Source organism: Solanum stenotomum, chromosome 2 (genome assembly GCF_019186545.1).
Source record: "Solanum stenotomum isolate F172 chromosome 2, ASM1918654v1, whole genome shotgun sequence".
In the NCBI taxonomy this organism is placed as follows: Eukaryota; Viridiplantae; Streptophyta; class Magnoliopsida; order Solanales; family Solanaceae; genus Solanum; species Solanum stenotomum.
The window spans coordinates 59,764,814-59,788,423 of NC_064283.1; the positions used below are offsets into that span (position 1 = coordinate 59,764,814).

The 23,610-nt window shown below is 31.4% G+C and overlaps 4 protein-coding genes and 1 pseudogene across 5 annotated transcripts in view; 4 read left to right on the forward strand and 1 right to left on the reverse strand.

Moving 5' to 3' along the window:
* The window catches only part of LOC125856936 (very-long-chain (3R)-3-hydroxyacyl-CoA dehydratase PASTICCINO 2-like), a 124,542-nt gene that overhangs the window by 78,948 nt on the left and 21,984 nt on the right, over positions 1 to 23,610 (forward strand). The gene's annotated exons all lie outside the window — the stretch shown is intronic.
* On the forward strand, positions 436 to 6,795 carry LOC125856912 (uncharacterized). The gene is made up of 16 exons (XM_049536574.1): positions 436 to 530; positions 654 to 768; positions 872 to 993; positions 1,152 to 1,205; positions 1,335 to 1,451; positions 3,148 to 3,267; positions 3,494 to 3,629; positions 3,714 to 3,884; positions 3,971 to 4,123; positions 4,401 to 4,507; positions 4,639 to 4,729; positions 4,990 to 5,131; positions 5,354 to 5,510; positions 5,699 to 5,815; positions 6,053 to 6,179; positions 6,559 to 6,795. The coding sequence occupies exons 1-16, from the start codon at positions 436 to 438 to the stop codon at positions 6,793 to 6,795; spliced, it is 2,061 nt and encodes a 686-aa protein (XP_049392531.1).
* LOC125856952 (HVA22-like protein e) lies at positions 7,688 to 9,522 on the reverse strand. The gene is made up of 5 exons (XM_049536613.1): positions 9,389 to 9,522; positions 9,256 to 9,282; positions 8,681 to 8,803; positions 8,402 to 8,573; positions 7,688 to 7,951 (listed from the first exon to the last, which is right to left on the reverse strand). The coding sequence occupies exons 1-5, from the start codon at positions 9,433 to 9,435 to the stop codon at positions 7,931 to 7,933; spliced, it is 390 nt and encodes a 129-aa protein (XP_049392570.1). The 5' UTR covers positions 9,436 to 9,522; the 3' UTR covers positions 7,688 to 7,930.
* Positions 10,842 to 13,878, forward strand: LOC125856897 (pentatricopeptide repeat-containing protein At5g65560-like; annotated as a pseudogene).
* LOC125856905 (receptor-like cytosolic serine/threonine-protein kinase RBK1) overlaps positions 19,173 to 23,610 on the forward strand; it is a 60,447-nt gene continuing 56,009 nt past the window's right edge. For both annotated transcript variants that reach the window (XM_049536563.1, XM_049536562.1), the window contains exons 1-5: positions 19,173 to 19,349; positions 20,431 to 20,922; positions 22,632 to 22,889; positions 23,019 to 23,173; positions 23,265 to 23,344. In XM_049536563.1, coding sequence (XP_049392520.1) covers positions 19,343 to 19,349; positions 20,431 to 20,922; positions 22,632 to 22,889; positions 23,019 to 23,173; positions 23,265 to 23,344 — 992 coding nt within the window. In that variant the 5' untranslated portion in view covers positions 19,173 to 19,342. The remainder of the gene's footprint in view (positions 19,350 to 20,430; positions 20,923 to 22,631; positions 22,890 to 23,018; positions 23,174 to 23,264; positions 23,345 to 23,610) is intronic.

Sequence of the window (23,610 nt, forward strand, 5' to 3'; positions counted from 1 at the left end):
AGTTAATCCATGATATTTCCGCAATAGTATACGATACATTCCTATCAGAATATCAAAAGTGCTTGTTGGTTTAAGACTTTGATTTTTTTTTCCGAGGTCATTTTTTTAATATATATATTTATTTTTAATTATTTTTTTAGTATTGTGCGTTTTTGTCAATCATCAACGCAAATACCTTAATTAATATTCTAGTTTCGATGAAATACGTTATCTTATTGATTTCCACTACTATATATTATCTTACCTAAACCTAAAAGGTTAATAATTTCCACTCAATAGTTAACAAAAGTAAAAGTTAATTAAGGGAGTATTGAATTAGATTCAGAATATTTCACTGCTCTAATCCGTTGCGTGACATGTTAATATACTTTTATTTACTTAATTATATATTCAACCTCTTTAACGTTGATAGTTGCTCTCTTGCAGTGTTTTATAATGGGAAAGATGATGAAAGGATTTTTATTTTGGTTTACAATTATAGTACAACTTTTCTCGATTGTTACTTCGAGGAGGACGATGCATCATGCAAGGTACTACTATACTACTAGTTTATACGAATGTAAACTGAAATAATTCAAATATATATATATATATATATATATATATATATATATATTTGTTGATGATTTTTTTTATTTGTCTAATTATTATAGGCATACCCGAGTAAATCATAGACATGATGAGATGATGCATCCCCCTCCAGTCACACATAGACATGTTGATATGATGCATCCTCCTCCAGTCACACTGCACATCTCAAATCAATACGTAAGGATTACACTAAATATATTGTCATCGTTGTAATTATTTAATTACGAATAATGTTATGTGAGTAATGACTTATATATTATGATATTGTTATTGTTATTAGGTGGTGATAGATAATGGCATTGTTCAACTTACTCTAACAAATCCAACTGGACATATTTCTGGGATAAGTTACAATGGAATTGATAATCTACTGGAAAAAAGCGATCTAGAAGTAAGGAGAGGGTAAGTACTTTTATTTAAAAATTTCTATTCTTTTCACTACAATAATAAAGTATAATTTAGGGTAGGATAATAATATAAAGTTACAAAGTTAGGATAATTATATTTGAATTCCTATTGTATTCAATAATTTTTATTTATTTATTTTTTTTCAAATGCAGATATTGGGATGTCATGTGGAAACTTCCAAAAGACCAGGGTGGCACTTTTGATACGTAAGTAATCTAAATTTGATGTTAATATATGAAAAACTATATAGTTTTGCTTTTTTATACTACATACATAAATATGTTGTGTGTTTTAATATTAATTAATTATGTATGTAAAAAAAATATGTATTTCAGGTTTTTCATGAAAAAATTCAAAGTTATATCACAAGATGATAATAAAGTTGAAGTTTCTTTTACAAAAACGTGGAGTTCCAGTGCAGACCATGATCTTCCTCTAAACATCGACAAAAGGTGAGTTTTCTTTATTTTATATATATATATATATATTATATTATATTATTATAAGGTTAATAACATTTTTGATCGCTCAAATATTGATAAATTCTAATTTTAGTTTCTGCAATATCTAATTAAGCATGTTTAACCTTCAATTACTTGAAATGTTCACTTTTAATCACTTTTGCATATGAACATTCACAAGTCTTCAAAATTATTAACAGCTATGCCGTTAAATTACTCATGTGTTATGTTAAATTTGTATTGTTACCTTATATTTGAGGGTAATATAATGTAATATACTCCTAAAATTGTCCAAATATAATATATTTCCTACATAAATGAACCATTTATACACATTTTAATTGTTGATGGTTACATGTATATTTTGTCATTTATCACTCTGACTAAAATATGTATTTATCGAGAGATCAAAACTATTATTTTCCATATATTATATTGAGAAAAGACATAAAGTGACATCTGAAGTTGTCCCGAATTTTCAAAAAGACATCTTAACTATGCAAGCATCCTATTACACTCCTAAACATTCTTGAACTGATAATATTATTACATCATTTTTTGTCCACATGGCATAGAGAGTGTATGCACTCTCTTAAAGAGCGTGAGCAAACTAAAAAAATGAATATGATTTTATTTTTACAAGCATGTTGCTATAAAATATATTTTCTTCTTTTTCTTATTATTTTAACTTTTTTTTCCTTATTATTTATTTCTTTTTCTTTCTTACTTCTTCTTCAAAAATTCTTTGCCATCTCCATTGAAGATTCTCACTTTCAATGCCACTTTTTACCACAACTCCACCTCCCTTTTGTTTTATTAATATTAGTTTAACTCTCTTCAAATTTAAAATTATATTTAAATAGTTTTTTTATAAGTTGATAAACCCATTAGATTTCAAGATGATTAGTAGTTATCATTTAGTTTTTTTTTTATCCGAATTTCAATTAAGCTTTTTCAATTTTTGGGGAATTCATTGATTCTTTAAAAATTATCATTACCAATTTTGAAGTTATATGAAAATGAGATAAATTAATTAATGATAGCTTCAAAATTTTAATTTTTCTTAGAAAAATAATTAGTTTTATTATCAATAACTCAACAAGGTCTAGAAAAAGAAAAGAAAATAATGAAGGAGGGGCTCAACTTGACGTGGGCTTGGGATGAAGGTGGGAGGTGAAGAAGAAAGAAAGAAAGAAAATGGAGGGAGGGAAACTTGAAAGTGAGGGTGGAAGATGAAACACTATTTAAAATGAAATTAAAATTAAAATAAGTCAAAAAGTAAGAGAGAGAGAAAGAGAGAAAGAGAAATAAAGAAAAAAAGATAAAGAAAAACTTAAAATGAAAAAAAATTATATTTCAAATAAATTAACACGTGTCACATAATAATTGGTGTGTGATAACACTTGCTTTACAAAATCTGGGACTGGTCGAAAAATGATGTAATAATATAAGTTCGAAATTGTTTAGGGGGGTACTAGGACGCCCACATAGTTAAGGTGTCTTTTTGAAAATCTAAGACAACTTCAGGTGTCACTTTATGTTTTTTCTCTATTATATTATCAATAATGTGAGTTTGTGAATGTCAACTAATTAAGTATGGTAAGTAAATTGTTGCTATTTTTTTGTTTTGTAATTTAAAATAAATATATGTTAATTTTTCCATGAACAATATTATAATTATATGCAGGTTTGTGATGCTAAGAGGAAATTCAGGATTTTATTCATATGGAAAATTTGAACATTCAGAGGGAATGCCTGCACTTAGAGTAGATGAAGCAAGAATTGCAATCAAGCTCAGTCAAAACTTGTAAGATTTATATATATGCATACTATAATTTCTCAATTAACGATGTTCAACTGATTATTATCTATCTGTTGTTGCTGGTAGCTTCGCCCTTGCTCCTTAACCTCGAGTTGTATCTAATAGTAAATATTTTGGTGAATTAATGATTTTTTTTATATTAATCAGTATTTCAATTAATTAAATTGTTATAATTTTGGTGAATTAATGAATTATTTGCTATATTATTTAGGTTCCACTATATGGCTGTATCAGATGATAGGCAAAGGGTAATGCCTACAAATCAAGATATATCCCATGGAAAAGTCCTTGGCTATAAAGAAGCTACTCAAATAACACATCCATCCAACACTCCATTCAACTATGAGGTAATTATTATTATTAATTAAAGGATTAAATTTTCTCCATAATTACATTTAATAATTAATGTTGATAACTTTACATGTATTTAGGTTGATGACAAGTACCAATTTTCTTCTGATAACAAAGATATCAAAGTACATGGATGGATTTGTAATAATCCACATGTAGGTTTTTGGGTGATTACACCCACTAATGAATATACATGTGGTGGACCAATGAAACAAGATCTTACTTCTCATTCTGGTCCCACCTCTCTAGCTGTAAGTAATTTTACGTATTATGTGTTTCAATTTACGTGACACATTTTTCTTTAATTCTTAATATATATACACTTTTTTTTTTGCAGACATTTTTTAGTGGCCATTATATAGGTCCACAATTAGGAGTGGATCTACAAGATGGAGAATCATGGAAAAAAGTATTTGGTCCTGTTTTCTTTTATCTCAACTCAGATTCTGGTAATAACCATCAAACACTTTGGGAGGATGCTAAAAGACAGGTAATTTAATCATCATATTCAACTCTCGTAAGTCGTAATGTATGAACGTGGATTTAGAATCTAAACGTTATAGGTCCTAAAGTTTATTATACGTACGTATTTAAACAAATATAATAAGGTATGAATTAAAGTTACAAAATTCTGCTGTATTTGTCTAGTAAAATGTTGATGTGTGAGATCATCTAATCGAACACCATTTTTATTTATTTCATTATGTATCTTTGATGAATACAAACTAACATATATATATATAAAATGAAATTTTATTCATTTGCAGATGTTTGAAGAAACTAAAAAATGGCCATATGATTTCCCACAATCAAAAGAATATCTCAAAGCCAATGAACGGGCAACAGTTAGCGGTCGATTATTGGTCAACGACAGGTATAATAATGCTCTTAACGTATTAAAAATGACTTATATTTGCTCTTTTTTCATCTATTGAATAATAATTTTCCGATTTTAAAAATACCCTTCTTTCACTTATTAAACTGAATATTGTGATTTTGGGTTAGGTACATAAGTGAAGATCCTTTTTATGCAAAATCTGCATATGTTGGATTGGCCCTGCCTGGAGATGTTGGATCATGGCAAACTGAGACCAAGGTATTAAGTCGCGCACGTTCATTTTATATGACATTTTTTTAGTTTCTTAAAAAAGATCAGATAACTTATATTTAAAAATAATTTAATTTTAAATTTCTCATTTTTACAATTTTATAGCCATACAAAGGTCAAAAGTGTGTCTTTCTTTAATTTTATGTCTAATCAAATAAGTTCACATAAATGTAATGATCAATGAAGTAATCTTTATATAAATGTTAAGATTAAAGTCGTTGTGTTTTTAACTTTTATTTTTTGCTTAGGGTTATCAATTTTGGACTCAAACAGATGAGTCTGGATATTTCAAGATTAATGGAGTTATACCCGGAACTTATAACTTGTACTCATGGGTCCCTGGAGTTATTGGAGATTACAAATACAACCTTAACTTTACCATCACTCAAGGTTCTTTCTCTTTTCTTTTTCTTTTCCTTTTTCTCAATAATAAATGAGCAGTTTGGTCTGGTACACAAAACATTCTGACATTCTCACACGAATCATGTAAATGTCCGGTTGATGTGGAGTTGTAGACAATCTGCCCTGATATTTCACTGTTCAAACCTGTGACCTATATGTCACACGAAAATAAATTTTTCAATAATAAATTTATTAATTTTGTGGTTGCAGGAAGTGAATATAATCTAGGTGACTTAGTTTATAATCCTCCAAGAAATGGTCCAACTCTATGGGAAATTGGAATTCCTGATAGAACTGCTGCTGAATTTTTTGTGCCTGATCCATTGCCTAGCCTCACCAACCATGTATTCATCAACACTACACATAGGTAAGTTTTCATTAAACCTAATTCACTTTGTTTTATGAGTTCAACTTCTATATATATTATCGATCCACGACGTAACAAATATGTACATGAATACTTATTGCATGTAAAATAATAAGTGTATAAGAAGACTTATAATCAATACACTAATTAAATATTGCTCAATTTGATGTATCTTTTGTTATTTGCAGGTTTAGACAATATGGTTTATGGGATCGTTATACAGATTTATATCCTAATGAAGATTTAGTATACAGAGTTGGTGTTAGTGATTACACAAAAGATTGGTTCTATGCCCATGTAACCAGGTAATTAGTTAATTTGCAATAACTGGTAAAATTACTGTCACGTGACATTTAGTTCATGAATTCGAGCTGTGAAAACAACCTCTTAGAAATGTAGGATAAAACTGCATATGTGATCCTACGTTTCTCTGAACCATAAGTATAGTGAGACCTTAGTACACCGATCGAGCTGCCATTTTAAAAAAAAAAACGTATTATTGACAATTTTTAATTTTCATTTTTGGGATTTTACCATTGCAGGAGGACTGTACATAAACAATATATACCAACAACATGGCAAATTTTATTTGATCTTTCAACTGTGGATCCAAGTGGAACTTATACACTACATATAGCATTTGCTTCTGCCACTTCTTCTCATTTGCTAGTAAGTAGCTTAATAAACTCCATTTCTCTAATCTCTAACATACTTTCTCGTCTCAATTTATATGATACATTTTTTTCATTTTAGTTTGTTCTATGATTAATTTGGACTACATATATAGCATTGACACATGAGAAATTTTGTTACAATGTGTTTATGACTTTTTATGTTTAAAACGTTACGTAGCCATAAGATCATTGGACACACTTATAATTTATTAATTGGACTTATTTTAGCCTCTTTGATACCTTATTGTCAGTACATACAAGTTAAATCTTATCGATAAATTGCTTAATCTCTTACTTTTCTCCTAGTCTCTTGTTAAATTATATATAATTGGATATTAATATTATTGTGTTTTTTTTTTTTGTTTGAATTTTAGGGAAGAATAAACAACCCAATCAGACCAAGGCCAACTTTTCAGACCCCAGGAATTGGACAAAGTAATGCAATAGCAAGACATGGAATTCATGGACTATACTCACTTTTCACTTTTGAAATTCCGGGCTATAATTTACAAATCGGAGAAAATATAATATATTTAACGCAAGCTAGAGGTGGTAGCCCTTTTAACGGAGTAATGTATGATTATATTAGACTTGAAGGACCTCCACAGTAAATATGAGAGATTATACATATTTTTGAGAAAGTTGTAGGGGTACAATTTAATTTATTCATTTGTTATTTATTCCTTTTTTATATATGTTTATTTGTCGATTTGAGAAATAAAAGCTCTTGTTATTATAACGTTCTCGTATCATATCAAAAGTTATGAAAACAAATCGTTCATTTTTTATTTATTTTTGGTTTAATATAAGTGCCGATAAACACTATATAATAAAAGCGAGCATCATACGGCTTGTTTGCTATGTATCTGGATAACATTGATTTTGAGGGATTTTTGTACATTAAAAAAGAATAGGGATAGAATGTAATTTATATCCTTACACTATGGAATTTATGTAAGTTATACTTAAAATTTCAATAAAAATCTTGGTTCTGTCGCTATTAGAAAACTTAAACTGTTTCCGCTACATAAACAATATCATTGGGGAAAGAGAGCTTTGTGTTTGCGATGGTACCCTTAATTAGCAACATTTTGATTTGTAGATTCCTCAAAAAGAGAGAAATGAAGCAAACATTAGAGATTTGATTTTAAATATTTATTTATAGATCTTACGTGATGTAAATATGAAATAATTAAGGTTACGTTATATTAGATATCGAATAAAAAAAAGTATTGTAGTATAATGGCATGAAAACGCGGTTATGGAGAGCAAATGCAGACGTCATGCAACTAGGTGAAACACCACAAATGTTTCGTCCTGGATGGCAAAAGTTCAATAGTCGAAAATATTTTTACCTTATGCTTTGACTTACGTAGCATGTGGCATGTAAAATCCTATATGAATCAGTAAGGACAACCTTGCAAAACTAAATATTCTTGGCTTCACTAGAAGCGAAGTAGTGTGAGTAATATAGAACATGAAAATGTAAGTTCCCAAGCAATGAACGAGTTTGAAATTCTACCATAATTTATAACATATACTGGATCCAAAAGCTATAATTAGTTATACACTGGTCATAATAGTATGGAAAGTATGGTGAAAACTCTATATATTTGTTGAAAATTCACCGAATATGTACGTATAATAAACTTTAGTTAACTCATAATTTTTAGATCTTGAATCTGCCTTGATCAAAGCGGTTAGAGTTGTGCACTGAGTAATGGTCAGCATTTCTTGTATTTTCCTTCAGTAAGCTTCATCCTCCCCCTAATTAACCAACAAAATATATTGTGTAAATTATACATGGTCAAATAAGAATCAATATGATTGCAAAATTAATGATCTACTTAGGGGTTGTTTAGAGCAAAGATGAAGATTAAGCCAAAATTTAATTTGTTTTGACATACAAGAAAGGTTCAATCCCTAGATCAAGATAATCATTATAAAGTTTTAAAAAAATTGTGTGCTTTTTAAAAATAAATACAGGCAGTTTGACTGATGAAATAAGAAATTATATTATAATTTAGAATCAAACAATAAAAGTAATATCCACTAAATAATCCTGTTATTTTAAATTCCAACATTATAATTTCATCATTGTTGATTTCGAAATAACTTGTTCACCGATCAAATGACTCCTAAGTGTATTACTAACACTTTATTAATTAACTATTAAAAAATGAACACATTCAAATTTTGCTTATTTAATTAACTCACCTTCTTTTGAGTCATGAAGTGAACAGATTTCTTGTTTGACTTTCCTTGATCTCCATATTTCTTCATTAATTTTTCTCTAACATAAGTCTCATATATAAAAGTAGCTCCTCTAAATTGGGGCAAAACTAACCATGCCACACCAATCAACTTCACATCATACCATATTGGTATCCTAATAATTATCAAAAAAAAAAATTAAAAAATAAAGTTAGTAAATTATTTTCTTAAAATTGTATTTTCACAAAAATAAAAAGAATAAAAAAGAGAGAACTTAGTTACCAATTAAGAATGGGTTGAAAAAGCATCTCCACAAGTGTAAGAAAAGAATATAGAATCCAATAAGCAAGCCATTGTTCATCATCCAATTTAGATGTACTCTCTATAGCTACTATTGATGCATACCTACACAATATTTGTATATATAAGAAAATTCTTAACATATCAAGGCAATCGAAAAAACTAGCATTTTTTGAAGCTTCATACGGTCTTTATGTTCAGGTGCAGATAGTTTGCATTTTTATAGAGCTTCATAAGGTCTTTATGTTTAAATATAGATAGTTTGCATCTTTATAGACCTGTCTATTTCACCAAACTCTCATAAATATAGAATTGATAAAAATAAATAAATAAATTATTACCAAATTTATAACTATTTACTTGTGAAAAAGAGATACATATGACACCTTATGCAAATTTCGCATCAAAATGAGAAAAAGAAGGTGAAGAACCTTATAAAACATAATACTATTTCTGTATTTCACATAATAGACGTATATTTGGGTTCGATAATAACGTAGCGCGAAGGATAAACGGGAGATGAGAGATTAATTATTTAGAAGAATATTACTACTCACAGAGGATAGATCAACATCATCACAGGCCTGCAATTTTAATACAAAATACAACTTGTCATTTTCAAGAATTTCCCCCAAAAAGTAAAAAATTAGAATGACAAAACTAGGAAATAAAAGATTATAATAATGTTACCCAGCAAGAGTATGAAGACTAGTGATCAAAGTCCACAAATGACCCATAATTTCTCTTCAATTAAATGCTTCAAAAGAAACTTTAGAGACAAAATAAAATAAAATAAAATAAACAACTTAAGCAAATAATGAAAAATTATATGATAAAGTAATTTGAGTTGAAGAATTGTATATTTATAGGACAAATTGGAATCAGGTTCTTGCTTTAACGTAGTGTCCTAGGTTTAGCACATGACAGATCAACTGAACTTAATTTATTAATTAAGAAATACATTAACTAGATCCAAAGTAAATAACACATCATTACATTGAGTATTTAATTAATACCAAGTTCATGAAAATAGTAAAATGAGAGAAGAGATGCTGTCCAAAACTTTGAAGTTTATGAAATTCTTATCGCCTTTTTTTTTTTATTTTCTATTTGATATCTGTTACTCGTATTGGTTTGAAGTTTCTGAAATTCTATTGCTCTTTTGATTTTTTCACTCGGTGTCCGATATAAACAACTTTTTTTTTCTCAAAAATTAAAATCGAATCTTCTGATTAGAAATGGATGTTATCCCAATATCTTAAATTGATATTATATTAATACCTCCATTTACGATCAAATGGTAATAGTATATGAATGGGTTCTTTAAGAAAGTCAAATCAAACTATTATTATACACTAATACTAGTTATAAACTTTATGACCATGAATATTCATCTTGATGATAATTTTCTTGAAAAAACTATGCATTTGTAGCTGTAAAAATGTATAAGCATATTAATAATGATTAGTTAATATTCCTAATTGACATAAAATAGAAATAAAGAAAGCCAAAAAAGAAAAAAAAAGGGAAAACTTTAGTATTAGAAATAATAATAAAAAAAATGTAAGTACGAAAACAAAAAAATTGAAAAAAGAAGAAGAATATAACATATTAAAGAATAAAAATGAAATAAAGAGTAAGAGAAAATTACAAAAATAGCTCCTTATGTTGGTGAATTGGTTCAAAATAACCCATAAAGTATGCTCTAAACTATTTTGGTCTTTTAATTTCACCAATAATTAATCTTCATTAAATATTTAATGAATCAATAGAAATTATGAAATTTTTTTTAGCGAAAATTTATATTTAAAGGTATAATTTTTGCTGATTTCTACTAATTTTGGTCATTTTTTAAGAGTTTGATGCAGTTTTTTTAATATAACTTTTAGATGTTTTATATAGTTTTTCAATGTCGTAATTTCTAAGATTTGAGGTAACTTTTTAGCAATTTTAATTTTCTTTACATGTTTTATCAAATTTAACTAATAAAGTTCGTTAAATATTTGATGAAGAACACAGAGGACCAAAACTGATTTATTTTTTATATTTTCGGTAAATCCTTGATTTAAGTAAAATAATACACAAAAAATAATTTTTTTTGAAAAAACACCTACCGTCGTCTTCTTCAACTCAGTCAGCAGAGCTCCATTTCTCAGCTCCAATGGATCTGTAGCACTTAACTAAATTTTCTCCTCTCTTCCTTACTGTTACATGGAGTTCTCTTCATCTCCGCCGTTAAATTTCCCAATCATACAATGATGCAACTATCAACGGCGTTGCGTTCAGCTCACTCAGTTTCCCTCTTCTTCATCAAATCCATCACTTCTTCTTCTTCTTCCTCCATTAACCAACACCTCCTCTCCGTCCTTTCGAACCCAAATTGACGAAAACACCCTTCTCTCAACACCCTTATTCCTTCGTTATCCCCTTCTCATTTCTCTTCTTTCCTTTCACAAAACCCAAATCTCAACCCCCACATTGTAATCTCCTTCTTCGATTATTTATCTACCCGAAATACCCCTTTATTCAAACCCAATCCTCAATCTTACGCACCCCTTTTACACATTTTGATTTCCAATAACCTCTTCCGGGTTGCTGAAAAAACCCGACTTTCCATGATTAAATCTTGCGAAACCTGGGATGATGCTGTTTTCATGATGGGTTTTGTTCGGGAGATGAGGTGCAAGTGTAAAGTTGATGTTTGGGGTTATAACAAGTTGTTGATGTGTTTATTGAGGTTTGTTATGATTGATGATATGAAATGTGTGTATGATGAGATGTTGAGTGATATGATTAAGCCTGATATTTATACTTTTAATACAATGATTAATGCTTATTGTAAATTGGGTAATGTTGTTGAGGCTGAGTTTTATTTGAGTAAGATTTTGCAAGCTGGTTTGAATCCTGATACGCATACGTTTACGTCGTTTGTATTGGGGCATTGTAGGAGAAAGGACGTGAATAGTGCTTTTAAGGTGTTTAAGGAAATGTCTAAGAAGGGTTGTCAAAGGAATGTGGTTTCGTACAACAATTTGATTCACGGGTTGTGTGAAGGGGGGATGATTGATGAGGCGATGAAGTTGTTTTTGGGAATGGGAGATGATGGTTGTTGTCCGAATGTTAGGAGCTATACGATTCTGATTGATGCGTTGTGTGGATTGGATAGGAGGGAAGAAGCGTTGTATTTGTTTGATGAGATGAAGGAGAAGGGTTGTGAGCCGAATGTTCATACTTATACTGTGCTCATTGATGGCTTGTGTAAAGACTTTAAGCTTGACGAAGCGAAAGGGTTACTGAATGTGATGTCGGAAAAGAAACTAGTTCCAAATGTGGTGACATACAATGCTTTGATTGATGGATACTATAAGCAAGGTTTGGTTGATTTCGCACTAGATGTTTTTGACGTGATAGAATCCAATAATTGTATCCCGAATGTGCATACATACAATGAATTGATTTCTGGGTTTTGTACGATAAAGAAGGTGCATAAGGCAATGACACTACTTGATAAGATGCTTGAGCGCAAAATGTCTCCTAGTGATGTCACTTTTAACTTGTTAATTCATGGACAGTGTAAAAAGGGGGAAATAGGTAGTGCATTTAGGTTGCTTAAATTGATGGAAGAGAATGATTTGGCTCCTGATGAGTGGACTTATTGTACTCTAGTTGATGGCTTGTGTAAAAGAGGCAGAGTTGAAGAAGCTTCCACCATTTTTAGTTCTATGAAAGAGAAGGGTATAAAAGTTAATGTTGCGATGTACATTGCTCTCATTGACAGATATTGCAAAGCTGAAAAAGCTGATTTTGCTTTGACATTGTTTAAGAAAATGATTGAGGAAGGCTGCTCTCTAAATGCATGCACTTATAATGTGCTAATTAAAGGGTTGTGTAAGCAGGGTAAGCAGCTGGAAGGAGACTGATTGCTTGAAATGATGCCAGGTAGTGGTGTTAAACCCACAATTGAATCCTACGGCATCTTGATTGAGCAACTACTTAAAGAATCTGCCTTTGGCCAAGCTTATAAGGTTTTTCATTTAATGGTTTCCATGGGACACAAACCTGATGTCTGCATTTACACTTCTTTTCTGGTTGCATATTACAATGAAGAGAAATTGAAAGAAGCAGAGGATGTTATGAATAAGATGGCAGAGGCAGGAGTTATGCTAGATGTGATGGCCTATACAGTAATGATTGATGGCTATGGTCGTGTAGGATTATTGAATCGGGCCTTTGATGTGCTAAAATTTATGGTCGATGCTGGTCATGAACCTTCTCAGTACACTTATTCTATTTTGATCAAACATTTGTCACAAGGAGGAATTGATCTCAAAACTGAGGCCAGTTCCATTAATATTGCTGATGTGTGGAAAGTGGTGAAATATGAAACTTTGCTTGAACTCTTTGATAAAATGGTGGAACATCGCTGTCCTCTAAACACAAACATTTTTAGTTCACTTACTACTGGACTTGGTAGAGAAGGACGCCTTGAGGAAGCTTTGAGGTTACTTGATCATATGCAGAGTTGTGGAATATCTCCTGGTGAAGATATATATACCTCAATGGTAAATTGTTGTTGCAAGTTGAAAATGTATGAGGATGCAACAAGGTTTCTTGACACTATGCTTACACAAGGTTTTTTTACCACACTTAGAGTCATACAAGCTCCTTGTGTGTTGGTTGTATGATGACGGAAACAATGAGAAAGCTAAGACGACCTTCTTCAGGCTTCTTGGTTGCGGGTACAATAATGATGAAGTAGCTTGGAAACTTCTAATTGATGGCTTACTTAAGAGAGGACTTGTAGATAGATGTTTGGAGTTGTTAGATATCATGGAGAAAAATCGTTTTCGGCTCAGTGCTCATACATATTCATTGCTGCTAGAGGGACTTGATAGAACTGACAATAAATAAAGTAAGAAATTCCTACTTTTGTGATTCTTCATGTGCACCTTTTTAAAATAGATTCCTTTTTTAAAAAAAATAATGGAAATCTTCATATGCACCTTGATATGCTGTTGCTTGAATAAAGATATTTCATTTTCATGCCTGCAGGCTATTCAGTTAATGGGGAATTTTCCTTTCAAGAAATCATTTCAGAGTCATCACATAGTAAATACAGCTACTCCTGAGAGGTAACAGGCAAGTTACCTTTGCTTTCTTAACTTGTTCTTGTGTTTCTCCATCTATTGTTCATCTCTCTCATGTTCTCATGCTTTTTCAAGTGGATAAATGATGAACAAAATGATGTCTCAGTTTCTGGTGCTAACATATGCGTTATTTGATGCAACTGTTTTCTCTAGCTCTTCATTTGTTCACTTTATCTTTAATTGATACAGATTGAGAAGGCTGTACAATATTTTGACGATATGTTGCCTGCAGGCACTAGTCGATGTGAGTCAGATATACAACCATTATGCATGGGTAGGCATCTCCTGGTAATATTGGAATAACTTGTGAATATTTTTGCAAAAGTGAAAAATGAGGATTTGGAGCTTGACACATATAAATATGACGTGTTACTCAAGGCACGTTGTAAAGGCAGGATGCGAAGTGCTTTGACCGTGACAAAGAAATGAGTGCTAAAAGCATCCTTAGGGATACTTTTGTATATAACATATTAATTGACAGGTATGGCTAGTGTTACAGTTGATGTGTACCTGCTTATCAACAACTTTGTTATCAGCGTAGCTTACAATGTATACTTTGATAGACCAACACTTAATGGAGTAAAAATAAAAGGAAGGAATGTTGATTAGCATATCGGTTTAAATTTCCACTTTCGCTACTCTCTGGAGGTTTTATTGCTTTTATTTGCCTATCTTGTTTCTAGATTATGATTCTCCTCTTTCCTTCTGCCTGTTTTGTTATGCAGTTGGGCTCAAAGAGATGATGTTTGAGAGGTTGCTGACCTGATGCAACAGATGGGACATGGAGTTCTACACATACATGTTGTTTATAAATGCTTGTTGTAAAGCTGAGACATGTAAGTATGTACATGAATTTGCGAGTATGTGATACCCCCATTTTTGAATGCAAAAGGGTTGTGATTCCTCTATTTTATTATGAATTTGCAAGAGTATGATTCCCTTCATTTTTAATGTGAAAAATTCCTCTACTTTTATTATGATTTTGCAAGGATGTGATTTCCTTCCTGATTTTGCGGGTGTAGTTCCTCTTTTTATTATGATTTTTTTTTAAAAACTAATTTTATTATGAATTTGCAAAGTAGTTATTCAGTTTTTTATATGCGAGAGGGGCATGCTCCTTCTATTTTATTATGAATTTGCAATGTTTGGACTTGATAAGCTCAACAGTTGTGAGACATATATATTATGAACATTTGATTTCTACCAATTGGAAGCATTTGAATACTATTTGATATATATTTCATCCACATGGCATTTAGTTTACAGCTTTATGGTCCTAACAACACTTGGCCTGCAAGGTCTTTTGGAATTTGATTTTAGTTTTTGGTCAGTCTTATGTGATCTTTATAAATGGTGCCTTTTTCTTCTTATGAATGACCAAAAGATTTTGATCAATGTTTTCATGTGGTTTTCAGAGAGCAACACAAACAATTGAAGAGATGGAAACTGTTTGGGTTGAAGATAGTTCCTCCTACGAGATCGAGTTATGCTGGTGTAGCTGTTAGTCTTCAGGTGCTCTTTGTTTTATATAAAATTTTGACACTAGTTGGTTCTGATCAAGATTCACCCACTTCATTCTGTTCTTGAATTGTAAAGGTGTCCTTTATGGTTGAGTCTTGAAGCTGCCAAAGTGGTTTGTATTGGATGTACAAATTTTCTACTTGGTGTATAAATTGAATTGAATTCAAGACAATCCAATCCACAAAACATCCCACTTTAGCAGGGTCAAGTTGCACCAATTGAAGACTTCTTGATAGATGGCACTTTATGCCCGTTAGTACAAGCTTATCCAACGTGAATTCAGATTAGTCAAATGAATGGAGAACACTAAAGAAGGAAAAAAACCTTAATATGTGGTACTAGTGTCCATATGTTTATCCCATGACCCAAAAGGGAGGTCTTCAGTGTGAAACAGCCAAATTAACCCAAGTACTTTGTTCTTTGATCATTTACATTATATTTCATCATGTTGTAACTTTCAATTGGTAAGGGTAGCCTCAGAGTAGCAACATAATTGTCTCAAGGTGAGATATAGGTCAAAGGTTTGAGCAGTCAGAATCAATTGTGTTTACTTGCATCATAGTAGGCTGCTTGCATCACATTCCATCCTCAGACCTTGCGTTTGTGTTTACTTGCATCATAGTAGGTTGCTTACATCACATTCCATCCTCAGACCTTGCGTGAACACGGGATACGTTAGACAATCTTTTTTTTTTTTTTTTTTTTTTTTTTTTGCATTAGCTCTATAAGTTGGTGCCCCACTTTTGACTGCCTAATATAAATAAGAACTTTTATTAATGACTTCATGCTAACTGTTTTGATACTTTATTATGAAAAAAAATCGTAACCAAGAGCAAGATCCTATCAAAAGAGGAAAAATGTTGCCTTAAGTAGTTGTTCAGTTAAGAAAAAAAAAACCCTAGAAAATTCAACTCTTTGACTATCATGAAATAGTATATTTGCCAGCTCTGTTTGAAACCAGAGGTCACAGATTCAAGCCATAAATACATAATCAACCGTAGGTCTTCAGACAAACATTGAAAAGAAATGAGTCTATTTACCTTTCTAGTATTTCAAAATGTATCATGGGTCTTTCTATTCATTAAGAAAACAAAAGAAGGATTTGTGTCTATTTGGGGCTAGGTGAACAAATAAGTGTGAGGAAGAGTGAGAGGGAGGCTACGAGTTCTCTTTCGTTGTTGTTCACAGATCTCTCATCTCTTCCTTCCTCGAATCTAGACCTGGTGAGGTAAAAAGTTCTAGAACTAGCAAGGTAAAAACTTCATGTCATTCTACATTTACACCAAATCAATAAATTTAACTGCGAAAACCAATAATTAAAGTGAGAAAATAATTTGGAGTAAAAAGACTACTTTATTTTCCTGATTAATATGTTTTCCCATATTATATTTGTGGGGAAAATTCAGTTCAACAGCACTTCCCTAACTGAAGTGACATTGGTAGGGTATATTATTTTTATTAATCGAATTATAAATTAAGTAAATTAGCAAGTTGAGGTATTAATTATTTTTATCATGAAGCATAATTTAACTAGATTAGCAAGTTTTAGTTCACCCACTAAACTACACAATATTGAGTACTAATTTCTAAAACATCAAATATTTTGGATCAAGTTTAATTAGTCAAAACACTAATATTTGGAGTTGAATTGAGTACTTTTTGATTATTTAAGATGTGTTTTTTGTGATAATTAATTATGTATACACAAAAAACATCACATTGATCATGACTATATCATCATGTTAAGTTGTTAACTAATGACTAACATTAAATCTTATTCAAATCAAAACCACATTTTAGCTACAAAATCATTCCAACTTTGACTCTTAAAATGAGGATTTATTTTTAATAATAGTTTTATCACGTAACCTATATATGTTTCTTATAGTTTTGACCTTCAAAATGTTGTGTAGCAGTGGCGTATGCAGGATTTTAGGTAAGTGGTGTCGATATTAAAAAATAAATAAATAATAAATAATTGATATAAAAACATTATATTATTAAAACATTGTTTAGAAAATGCACTTTGAATGGATTGTCTTTGTCTCAGTAAATCTTCACAATTTCATCTTGATTAATTATGAACACTGTTGGGTTTACAAATATGCACATCAAGGTTGAGCTTCTTATTCCAACTTGTAAACCATATGGTTGAAAATACATCGCCTCCTCCTTGATTAATGCTTTCATCTTGAAACAAATAGCAATATAGACAAAATGCCGCATCTTTTGTTACACTTACTCCAACCAATCATACTCACGAAACTATTCAGAACTAAAACGACGTGAGTCAACCTAAAAATAAAAATTTGATTGAGGAAATTGATGATTTTGAGGTCGGAAAGGACCATTTTGAAGATACATTCTTCTTATTGCATCGCAACCATTCGGATGATATTTTCGAATTGGTAACCTTTCTCCGGGATCAAATTTTAAGGAAGTTAAATCAACTCTTTCACTTTGTTGGCATTGTTCCAACTCATTAGCATTTTTTTCTTCTAAGTTAAAAGAATTTTGAGATGTTGAACTTGATTTTAAAAGCTTTAAAGATACTTTAGAATAATATCTCTCCATTGAATTGATCTGAATTACAAACTTAAATAAATTAGATAACTTTAAACAATTTCAAGAAATTTAATCCATAAAAAGTTGATGAATATTCAAGAAATTTCAACTAAAACTATAAAGATGAGAGATAAAAAGAAAAGTGAACTTACAATTAAGAGAAAGCCGCAGTAGCATCAAGCCATCAACTTAACATCACTTGCAATTTGCAGACTTGAAAGTTTCTTTTCAACTTAGATTTTACTGTATAACTTATTATTGTGTCCAATTCCGATTTGAACAAGTAATAAAATTTTCATAATGGTAATAAATTGTATTCTAGTTCAATTGGTTTATTTTAGGCTAATCGAACTAGGAATAGGGAGGTTGGAGGTTCGAATCCTTTTGATAAGCTTTTCTCAAAACGCTCCAAAAATAAAAACAAAATTCGACACTATTGGGATTCAAACCCGCGCACACCTAGTGGAATAACAGGTTCACACGCGGTGCAAACCAATGAGCCACAGAGCTGACTTATTGAAGGAGTGTCATTAATAATATTTGTAGTTCTTGTTTTATTTTTTCAGATTTTTGTACATGTATATATACTAAAAAATTTCAATGAAGTAGTGTCGGTTGACACCCCTCGATATAAGGTGTCCCCCCCCCCCGATGTGCAATATTACGTAAGAACAAAAACGATACAATCTATCTAAATGTTATATTCAAGTTCAATAAAATTCAATACAATATAAAATGATATATAACAAACAACCATCCAATAAAGTGTAACTGTTCATAAAAAGGGTCAAATTTATCCTTTCACTTTAAGATATTATCGATATTATTGAAACAAAAGTACTCTTACAGTTATTCGAGTAACATAAAAAATACCTCTATTTTTAACCATACTTCACTATTAAAATCTCATATGACCTGATTATGCTACCACCTTATTATAGTGTAAAAAATTTCTTTATTTTTTTCACTATAATAAAATTTCACATGACTTAATATTTAGATAAGATAAACGCGCTACGTGACATGCCACCTATCGTTAAGGGTAAAAACTCCTATAAAAATGTACAAAAACATAAGTATCTCTATTACCCCTAAATCCGTTTTTTTCTCTCCACTTCTGCAGCTTCACCTCCATTTTTTTTTTCCAAAGAAAATAACTCTAAAAGCTAATTTTTTTTTTCCACAAAACTCGAGTCTTTTTTTTTCCTTTCTTTTCTTCTTCCTCTTCCTGTTTTTTTTTTTTTTTGCAGGGGAGAAGAAAGAATTTGATTGGAATGCTCTAATGTAAATATTGTTCAGAGCAAATTATGTTTATGGAAATCTTTTCTTAAGCTCTTATCCTTGCATATTATCACAGGAAGATTTATTGTTTCATTTGAGCTTTTGACAAGAATTCCATTTTTATCCCCCCATGGAAGGTTCTTAGCTTTTCTCTTTTTGAACTTATTGTCATTTATTTCCTTTTTATGTGTCATTATAGGTGTAAAGATTGAATCTTTATAACATAAAAATATGTGTATGCCTTTTAGATTAAAAAGAAATGGTGGTAGGGGAAGGAGAAATGGGGAAGGGAATCAAACCGTCACCAATAATGAAAGTGTAGGTAGTCGACCTACCGAGCTATATAAGAGTTCTCGTGTATGCTTCATTTTGCTTGTTGGGTATATTTTTGTTTTTGGATTTTCCACCCGGTCCTCTCCGAGGTAGGGGTAAAGTCTGTGTATATTCTACCTCCTCATTTGGTAGGATTTGTTGTTGTTGTTGTTGGATTTTCCGACCGGTGTCTGGTACTTCTGATATTGGAGCTCGACTAAATTTGAAGTCTCAATTGTGGGTAAAGTGATCCCTAATAAAAACGACTTCATACTTAGAGCTCGAAACCTAGACCTCTGCTTAATTACAAAGAAGTACTTACTACTCCATTAGAAACCTTGTTGGTCTTATTGGTTATATGAATATTCTTTTATATTAATGATCTGAATAGTAGTGTCACACTAAAGGTTGAATCTTTATAAGAATACAAGATTGTGTATGCTTCATTTTACTTATTGTGTATGTGAATGTTCTTGTATGTTAATGATGTTTGAATAGTATTGTAACAATAAAGCTTGAATCTTTACAAGAATACAAGCTTGTGTGTACTTCATTTTACCGGGGGCAGAGCCATAGTGTTGGTTATGGGTTTGGTAGAATCCAATTACTTTGGCTCATGACTCTGTATTTATGTTAAAAGATTCATTTAGTATGTACAAATAATCAATCTAGAAAGCGGTAAGCAAAGAAAGTTGTGCTCATATTGCTGGTCCCAAGCAGGGATAAAGGAGAAGGGTTGCAGTAGAACTAGCCAATTCATGACGAATCCTAACAAAACAATCCGTATAAAGTCGTTTAACTTTTTTTTTAAAAATATGCTGGTTGTTAATCTATAACGAACCATTCTCCTTTTCGGGCTTAAGACTGATAAAACTTTTTTGCTTCTTTTGCCTATGAACTTTGTAGGTAGAAGAGATGCAGCTGATGTCCAAGAAAATGGAGAAAACAAGAAACAACATGAAGTCAAGAAGGAACAAGACGAGAAGAAAGAGGAAGACATCAACAACAACAACAATAAAGATGATCAGTACTCATCATCGTCATCACCAAGAGGAGTTTTAGAGACTCCCCCATTGGGTTCGTCGGATTCAGACAATAGCAGCATCAGCAGCAGTGATGATAGGAGCAGCAATTTTGCATCATCACCTTCAGGGGAATTAAGTCAAGGTGTTTATTGGAAAAATATTTTTGATCAAATAAAAAGAAGGTCGATGAGAAGATTGTCAAGTATACCATTATTAGGATATGAGATGATTTTACCAAAAAATATAAGAAGGATTTTGTCCAAGAATAGAAGTGCTGAAGAAGAGGCTAATGATTCTGATGATATTCCTAAGCCTTCTTGGAGGAATTTTAGCTATGGGGAACTTGTTGAAGCAACCGATAATTTCAGTCCAGGTACATACATCCATAGTTCATAAATTTTCACGAGTTTCAGTGATATGCATTGATGGTGTAAATAATATTTAAGTCCCTTATAAGGTAGTTTAGGTAACTTCATACTGTTAAGTATAAATAACTTGCATCTAATTTTCACAACTCTATATGGTATTTTCTTCCCATCACAATTTACGTATCTTCGTTTGATTTGACCCAAAGTTTAAGAATATGGAGAGGTGGTTCTATTCTATGTTGCTCGCATTTCTCAAAAATACTGTTGGGTGTTTCTTGGATCCTCCAAAAAAAGTTGTGCATTTTTGGAGGATTTGGCATGGGTGCGACAATATTTTTGGAGGGTCTAAGTAACATAGTTCCTATCTGCTATTTTTGATGTAAAAGTCATGTCTCAAATTAGGACCATTTTGTACTAAATGAAATAATATACTCTACTATATAGTTCTCATTAATTTAACTACAAAAAGGCTAGACAAACAGACATATAATAAAGTACTTTGCAGATATTAAGGCTCATGCCTGCTTAAGATTTCACTAGAGTTCCCTTTATGATGGGTGCCTGGGGTCACAGTGGCGGAGCCTTGGTTTTTATTAAGAGGGTTCAAAATATGAAAAAGTGAACACACGAAGAAGCCAAAGGACTTTCAAGATCTACTATATATACAAAATAATTTTGACCATGTATAACTAGTGTAATTTCCTGCCGAAGCAGGACTGTACTTGATCCTCATTCTTTTTTGGGCATGGTGAAAAGTAAACTGACTTCTTGAAGTACTAAAGGAGAAAAATAATCTTTTTTTTAGGAAAATTACATTAAATTTGTTATATATACAATCAAACGGTGTAAATTTCATCCTATGATTGATGCATTCACTAGATCATCTTTGTAAGAAGCTTCATTTTTTGTGCCTTATTTTGATCTATGAAAATTATATTAGTTCTATGGTTTAATTTGTCAAGTCCTTGAGACTGGATAGACAAGAGAAAATGGTAGTTCCCATCAAAAATTTGGAACTATTGTAATGTCAGAACATTGAACATTAGGCCAGCTATCAGACATTAGAGTGTTAAATATGGAACTTTTTCTTGTAGAGTTGGCCATGTGTTATTGATGGGCCAATTTATTAAATTTTCCTCAATGTCTATGGTCCTTCTTGTTTCTATTTGTCCCCACCAAAAAAGTGTAATTTCCAAGTTGATTCTTTTGTCACATTAAGAGGTCGTTTGGTAGAGTGTGTAAGATGAGTGTTGAATAGGTGTATTAATAATGTTAGTATTAGTTATGCTGTGATTATTTTTACACATTGTTTGGTTTGGTGTATTAAAAATAATATGCATTGTATAATTTCTAAAATAAATTATTTGTTTACAAAAATACCCTCCACAAATAACGGTAAAAAGGATGTGGAAAAGGTTTTGAGGAACAATTGTGTCTTTAACAAGGTACCAAACAAGGTATTAGTACTACACAAGCTACTGTGTGCATTACTTTTTCTAATGCATCCTATCAAACGACCCCTAAGTGATAACATATGTCTCTGCATCTTCTTGTCATTGTCATTGCTCCCACAGTTTTACACCAATGATGTCACTTCCTTGCAAATCTAATCCGTTTTAAGTGGATATTGCATAATCTGTATTACTCGAAAACCAACTGAATTTACGCGTAGTTAACCCTTTGTTATACTAAATTATGCCTTGAAATGTGACAGACAAGTTGATTGGGCAAGGGGGACATGCAGATGTGTACAAAGGACGTTTATCTGATGGTCAAGTAGTCGCAGTAAAGAAAATAACTAAGCAAGAGAAGAACGACGAGGACAAAGTTGATGATTTCTTATCTGAGCTAGGAATTATTGCTCACATTAACCATCCTAATGCTGCTAAGTTAATAGGTTATAGTTCTGATGGCGGTTTATACCTTGTTCTTCAGTACTTACACCATGGAAGTCTCGGTTCCTTAATACATGGTGCTGTATTCCCTCTAAACACTAGCTATGTTCGTTCAGTATTGATTTCTTAGTGATTGATAAATATGCACTTAACATTGAATGAAATATCTATAGAGTGACTGATAAACAGAAAACTCAGCATTTCAGGTTCCGAAGAGAGACTTGATTGGGATATAAGATATAAAGTTGCTGCTGGTATTGCCGAAGGATTGCTTTATCTTCATTGTGAATGTCCAAAGCGCATAATCCATAGAGATATTACTGCCTCAAACATATTACTAACTGAAGATTATGAACCTCAGGTTTCAATCTTTTTTTCCGTTTAGAAACTTCAATTGGTAAGTGTGATTTCATCTCGATTTCTGAAGTTCCATTTTCCAATTTGTTGTGCAGATTTCTGATTTTGGACTAGCAAAGTGGCTGCCAGAAAAATGGGTTCATCATGTTGTTTCTCCCATTGAAGGAACTTTTGGGTATGTAAAAATTAGTACTTTTAAATTGCACAAGGGGCGGATCTAGAAGGACGAGGGGATATTCACTCGAACCCCCTCGACAAAAAGTTACCCTGTATATATACAGGGTAGATATTCTGTGTTTATGTACATGTATAAATTTTGAATCCTGTGAACAATATGCAAAAGGTTAGCTCACGGTCCAGGGCATTCAAAATGTATTTTTTATATTTTTATTTTTTCGAACCCCCAAGTGAAAATCCTGGATCATGTCCCTTCATGTTGTT

What these genes read in the sequence shown, in the direction of transcription:
- LOC125856952 (XM_049536613.1), bottom strand. Translation starts at nt 9,435, where the DNA reads ATGGGTCATTTGTGGACTTTGATCACTAGTCTTCATACTCTTGCTGG. An exon ending in TTTCAACCCATTCTTAATTG is followed by an intron (nt 8,574 to 8,680) that starts GTAACTAAGTTC and finishes GATAATTATTAG; the next exon opens with GATACCAATATGGTATGATG. An exon ending in ACTTCATGACTCAAAAGAAG is followed by an intron (nt 7,952 to 8,401) that starts GTGAGTTAATTA and finishes TTGGTTAATTAG; the next exon opens with GGGGAGGATGAAGCTTACTG.
- LOC125856912 (XM_049536574.1), top strand. Translation starts at nt 436, where the DNA reads ATGGGAAAGATGATGAAAGGATTTTTATTTTGGTTTACAATTATAGTA. An exon ending in ATCAAGCTCAGTCAAAACTT is followed by an intron (nt 3,268 to 3,493) that starts GTAAGATTTATA and finishes TATATTATTTAG; the next exon opens with GTTCCACTATATGGCTGTAT. An exon ending in CGATTATTGGTCAACGACAG is followed by an intron (nt 4,508 to 4,638) that starts GTATAATAATGC and finishes ATTTTGGGTTAG; the next exon opens with GTACATAAGTGAAGATCCTT.